This window comes from Balaenoptera acutorostrata, chromosome 10 (assembly GCF_949987535.1).
Source record: "Balaenoptera acutorostrata chromosome 10, mBalAcu1.1, whole genome shotgun sequence".
NCBI lineage: Eukaryota > Metazoa > Chordata > Mammalia > Artiodactyla > Balaenopteridae > Balaenoptera > Balaenoptera acutorostrata.
Genome location: NC_080073.1, coordinates 35,587,898 through 35,593,897, shown reverse-complemented (window position 1 = coordinate 35,593,897; position 6,000 = coordinate 35,587,898). Strand labels below are relative to the sequence as shown.

The 6,000-nt window shown below is 46.9% G+C and overlaps 1 protein-coding gene across 1 annotated transcript in view; it reads right to left on the bottom strand.

The window, feature by feature from the left end:
* CHDH (choline dehydrogenase) overlaps positions 1-6,000 on the bottom strand; it is a 61,973-nt gene continuing 55,973 nt past the window's right edge. Inside the window, exons 6-8 of the mRNA XM_007174782.2 lie at positions 1,887-2,029; positions 1,313-1,415; positions 1-554 (exon numbers count right to left, since the gene is read on the bottom strand). Of these exons, the coding sequence (XP_007174844.1) occupies positions 136-554; positions 1,313-1,415; positions 1,887-2,029 (665 nt within the window). The 3' untranslated portion in view covers positions 1-135. The remainder of the gene's footprint in view (positions 555-1,312; positions 1,416-1,886; positions 2,030-6,000) is intronic.

Sequence of the window (6,000 nt, the reverse complement as noted above, 5' to 3'; positions counted from 1 at the left end):
TTCACTGACCAATACTGGTTTCATTTCTTAAGAAATTATCCAATTCTTGGCCATCAAATTGTAACATTCTAGAGAGATCCAGGAAAGCACATTTGGCCCAAGGGCTGTGCTGAGCCTTCTTTCTCAGGGACAGCCTCAGCGCTGGGTGGCCAGGGTCCTGGGCTTGTAGACAGGGACAGCCTCGTCCCAGAGAGCTGGCCGCCCCTTGATGATGTCGGCTGCCTTCTCTGCGATCATGATGGTGGGGGCGTTTAGGTTGCCACTGACCACACTGGGCATGATGGAGGCATCGACCACCCTGAGGTTTTCCACCCCGAGGACCCTGGTCTGCGGGTCCACCACTGCCATGGGGTCGGAGGGCTGGCCCATCTTGCAGGTGCACGATGGGTGGTAGGCGCTGTCTGCCTTTGCCCGCACAAAGGCATCTATCTCCTTATCCGACTGGACGTGGCTTCCTGGCTGGAGCTCTTTTCCCCGGAACGGTGCCAGAGCTTTCTGTGCAAAAATTTCTCTGGTCAGCCTCACACACCGACGGAAGTCATTGATGTCAGTTTCTGTCAAGGAGAAGAAACAGGTTAGATGCCTCCTCTTACCATGCTGGCCTCGCTGGAAGATTCTCCACTGGGAGAGGCTCAAGAAGCTGCCCAAGGGGACACAGTTGAGGGACATGGAGGTCCGAGCCACCAGGTTGCTTTGTCACCTACCCATCAGCAGTTGCAGTGCAACCAAGCAGAGTCCCACGAAGCCCAAACAGACAGCATCCTAGACGGACACAGCTTGCCCCAGAGGCCCTACGTTTAAATCGGGGATCTGAATTTTCTTATCTATAAAATAGAGATAAGACTACACGTCCTGCCTCTGCCACAGCGTGAGTATTATTGGGCAAAACCTGCCCAGTGGGGACCGTGCGGTTTTGCTGTGCATAAAGAGGCAGGCCCAGGAGTGTAATTTGCTTTTAGAAGATACTCACAGGAACAGTAAGAAAAATGTTCTGTGAGCTATCTATACACAGCCAGATCTCCTTGCGTCTCTTGGTAGATTGTTCTGGAAGCTGCAAATCCTGCCTACTGTGTAAAATGGTGTGTCAGGTTTAGTTCAAGTGACCGAGGGCACTACATAGCAACACATGCAAGTTTACAGCCCAGGATAATGGGGTGGAGGGAGGACAGAATGTGACTTGTGTCTCAAAAATGGGGTCCAGGGGTGAGATTCAGGGACAAATATGAACCCCATAAAGGCATTCATTCATTCAATCAATCCATCAATGACCCAACAAGCCCAGGTCTGGGAGAGACAAAGGTGGCTGAATTACCTGTTGACAAGTAGTTGGGTTGGATCACAGGGTGGTCATGGGGGTTGGCACTTCTCAGTTTGAGCCAGCCCACGCTCGTGCCCCGCATGGTCCCCACATGCACCTGGAAGAGCCCAGAGAGGCGGTGACCCCTGTTAACCCCCCAGCTTAGTCATTTAGAGAGGCCCCGGGTTTCCTGTGCTCCGTGGGACTCAACACCCAGAGTCAATTAAGAGCAGATACATTTTAAAATCTACCTGCATCTTACCAACCCACCCCCAACACACACAGAAGGCATCAAACCACCTCAATCACTCTCTCCTGCTCCCTCACTTTATACCTGATGGCTCAGATGTTCAGGGGCTGGCAGAGCCGGCTTCATTGTCCATTTCTAGTGCTCAGGACCCGGCCCCTCTGCCCCGAGCTGGGTGCGGGTGTGGCCTTGCTGTGCGCCGTGCAGTCTGCTTCACTCTACCTCTGGCTCCCCACCCCCCTTCCCTCCCCTCAGACGCTCTGAGCAGCTGGAGAGCAGGGCATCGCCTTCTGGGCCGCCCACCCTGGAGGCGCTGCTGCAGTGGGGAGATGACCTGCTCACCTGGTAAGCCTCCTGCTGTGGGGGGACCCGCCCATGGTCGATCACCTGGGAAGGGAGGAAGTGGAACTGGATGTCCGGGTGGGGGACCCCAGGCTGGCTCCGGATGAACCCACCTGTTTCCAGATGGGACGTGGCTCCATCCCCTGAGGATGAGAAGACGATGAGGCAGAAGAGCAAGTCCGGGCGTGGCAGGTGCGCCAGCCTCCTCTCTCCTGGGCACTTCCTCCTCCTCTTCCTGGCCTGTATTCTAGTGCCTGGACCCAAGTCCTCGACTCTGTCCTCCTTCCCCAACGTGGGCTCACCCAACACCATGGCTTTCGATATCAGCTCCGTGCCAAGGGGCTTCAGCTTTGCCCCTTCCCCCGACTCCACCACTGCCAACTGGACTGTGGGACCTGATGTCCTATGGGCACCCCAAACCTACTGCAGCCCGCCCTTCACACACAGGCCGTGATCAAGGCCAAGGCCCTCTTCCATCCAACCTCCCACTGTTGCAGGAAGGGGAACCCCTTCCAGGGCCCGAGAGTGGGCTCTTCTCTAACACTCGGAAATGAATTGTCCGAGGAGGCACACGTGCTGACAAAGCAAAAGACTTTATTGGGAAGGGGCGCCCTGGGCAGAGAGCAGGAGGGTAAGGGAACCCAGGAGCACTGCTCTGCCATGTGGCTCACAGTCTCAGGTTTTACGGTGATGGGGTTAGTTTCCAGGTTGTCTCTGGCCAAGCATCTTGCTTGGCCCATCGTCTGACTCAGGGTCCTTCCTGGTGGCACACGCCATCTCTCAGCCAAGATGGATCCCAGCGCGAAGGATTCTGGGAGGCTGGTCGTCTCTGCCCTCTTTTGGCCCCTCCCAAATCCTCCCGGTTAGTTTTCACCAGCAGCACCATGTTCTTTTTCAGGACCTCCTGTTGTGAGACACCTCAGGCAAGAGGCTATCATCGTGCCTGGCCAAGGCAGGTGGTTTTGGTTAAGGGTTCCCTAACAACTCGAGAGCCCACTCTCGGACCCTGGAAGGGGTCTCCCTTCCTGCAACAGCTGGCGACTCTGGTGGAATCTCTTCTTCACTACGACTGACATCCTGACTGCTCAGGCACCAGCTCACCTACCGACGGACCAGACCCAGAGGCCACCACTGGGACCCTCTTGTCCCTGATCTCCTCCTGACACAGATGACTGGCCAGAGTGCCCCGCCCAGGTAAGGAACAAGAGATGTTGCTGACCTCTTTGCCCTTCCCTCTCCCCTTCCTCTTCTCAACGCTTCCTATCCTACCCTCCTTTCTTCTGGATGCTGGAGTCTGGTTGAAGGGCCTCAGTTATCTGAGCGCCAGAGCCTGATCACCTCCAGTGGGCAGAGAACTTGAATTATCTGGTCTCTGGTTCCTGGTAGGGCCAAGTTCCTGTCCTCCCTTCCTGGAAGCCCAGAGAAAAGCCCCGTAACGCCTGGGCGTCTGCAGGTGGTAGGAGATATCTGTAAGGCCACCCCTTTTGTCCCCCCTCCTTCCCCTCTTCTTTCAACCTGCCCTCCTTTCCTCCCTTTGAAATCTCTGAAGACCTGAGATATTTCCATTTACTCTGTTGGTCAGTACTCGGATCTGAAGTTCTCTGTCTCTGTAGGAGGTTTTCTGAGAGACCGCAATCTTGTATTTAAGGGAGTGTCTGATCAGGACAGCCATGCCTGTGTGTGTTTTGTACTCTGTGTTCTGTGTTGCGATTTGTGATGGCCATTCTGCCTCATGAAATGGGAAATTCTGGTTCTGTTCCACTGCAGAGCCCTCTTGGGAGAATTCTGTCTGACTGGAAAGATTTTAGCTATGAGCCTATGACTAAGAAAAAGATGATATTCTATTATAACACACTGTGTGGCCAGAATATTCTTTAGACTCCAGAGAAAACTGGTTTAGGTGAAACTCTTGAAAATTCCAAAACTGGTTCTTTTTGCATATACAGTTAGAAAAGGCAAGCTTGATAAAACGTCTTTTCAGAATTCTGACCCTGAGAGAACAACTCCTCCGGGAGAACTTGCTTTTCTCGCCCTGTGCCTTGAGACCAGGGCTCTCAGGATCACTTATCTTATCTAGATCATCTATAATTCCTGAGATTGAGGGGAAAAAAAAAAATGTGGAAGGAAAGCTTTCTAAATTTTACTTATTCCAACCATTATTTATAAACTAGTGAGTTTTATAATACTTGATTCATAACTAAGTTTAGAAAATGAAGCTTTGAGATCTCTGGTTGTGTTTGTCTATATATCTGTGTGCGTTATATATATGTCCTTACCTTTGGATGTTATTACCAAAACTAATTTTTTAATGAACTCTATTTAATTGGCTTAAGGGAAATTTAGCACTTATATAAATTTCCCAAAATACAGAAGGTAACTGGCCAGAATTAATTTCAGTTTCATGTAAACTGGGAAATATTCAGTATTAAATCAATATCTGGTATTAAACTTAGTTTAAGTTTGTTAATTTAAATAGACATGTCTTTGTCATCAACATTAAGTATAATGCCTTTATTGAACCTAGGTTTAATAGAAGTCAAATAAGATCTTATTATATCTGTGTGAAATTTGTCAGCAAGGAAAATACCTTGGTATGATGAAATTTTTTAAGTGAATTAAATACAAGTGAGATCAGAGCTTTTGGGTGAACTTTTTAGGAATAATTATATTTTGGGAATGTCTACTTGAGATTAATCTCTCCAGATACTTGGAAATATACTTGAAATTTAGAGTTGTTCTAAATTAAGTGATGGAAGTTTATTGAATAGCTAGGTGATTCCCAAATAAAACAAGATACTGAGACATCAACTACTTAACAGAGAAACTAAAGGTATTTAGGACTATTAATGAATATGCCACCCTGGAATATTCACCATTGGTGCCACCCTGAGATGTTCTGTATAAGAAATCAAATGTTTTTAGAAATTATAACTAGTGTTTATGTTTCCCAATCTACAGAATGCTAATGTAAAAGTTCATAATTGCTGGGACTTCCCTGGTGGTGCAGTGGTTAGGATGCTGCGTTCCTAATGCAGTGGGCCCGGGTTTGATCCCTGATCAGGGAACTAGATCCCACATGCAAGCCACCACTAAGAGTTCACATGCCACAACTAAGGAGCCTGCCTGCTGCAACTAAGACCCAGTGCAACCAAAAAAAAAAAAAAAAGTTCATAATTGCTTACCTCTTAGTTTTCACTAGAAATTAAGGTTTTTAAGAGTTGAGGGCTCTAATTTTTAAACATGTAATTAAAGCTAATAGAAATAATAAAGGAAGCATTTCAGTGTACAGCAGGAAAGTAGGATGTGTGTTTGCAGTGAAGAAGGTATGAGAATGGAATTGCATTTTATTAAAGGAAAAGAAAGTGAGTCTGTCTTAGAGCTGGTTGTTTCTCAATGGAGAAGAGAATGGGGGGCAGACTAATATGGATACACAAAGTGATGGAGGGTTTGTGGATGGTCAGGATTGGCTAGGTGTAGAGTACAGTTAATTAAGTGAATTTTGTTGTTAAAAGCAGGCTGGTACAAGACTGGATCTGGTTTTCTCTCTTTAGTAAGAGGACAAAGTTTCCTTGGAATGCTGCTTTTGATAACAGATTGTGTGAGTTTCCGTGCCTTTAAGTGATCTGTATTTGCTTTTGAGATCTCTTGTAGCTTTGGTTAAGGAATAAGCATTATCTCACAATGATCTATGATCTTATTTGACCAAGTGTTTTGAGACCTTTTGACAAACTTCCCAAATACCAAATTTTAATTAAAGTTCTTTTGACCTCCAGCTAACTTTGGGACACTTTAGAGGGTCTCTGAGGCATTTCAGAGAGAAATATTTAACTAGTATTATTTGGTATGTTAAATTACATGGAGAGCATTATCACACTAGTGATAAACCTACTTAGAATATACTGTATGGATAAATATTAATATACACATTCTAGAAATTATATAAAGTTTCTGAAATTTGGATATGTCCTGGTATTGTTATAATATTAGTTATCTTAAAATGTATGTGACAGAAACTTGGTTAAGCTTCTTTGTCAAAAACATTGTAATCAGATCTTTAACCTTGCCTTTTTAAGACTTTTTGTCATTCACAGACAGTTAAACTGATGCTTTGTAA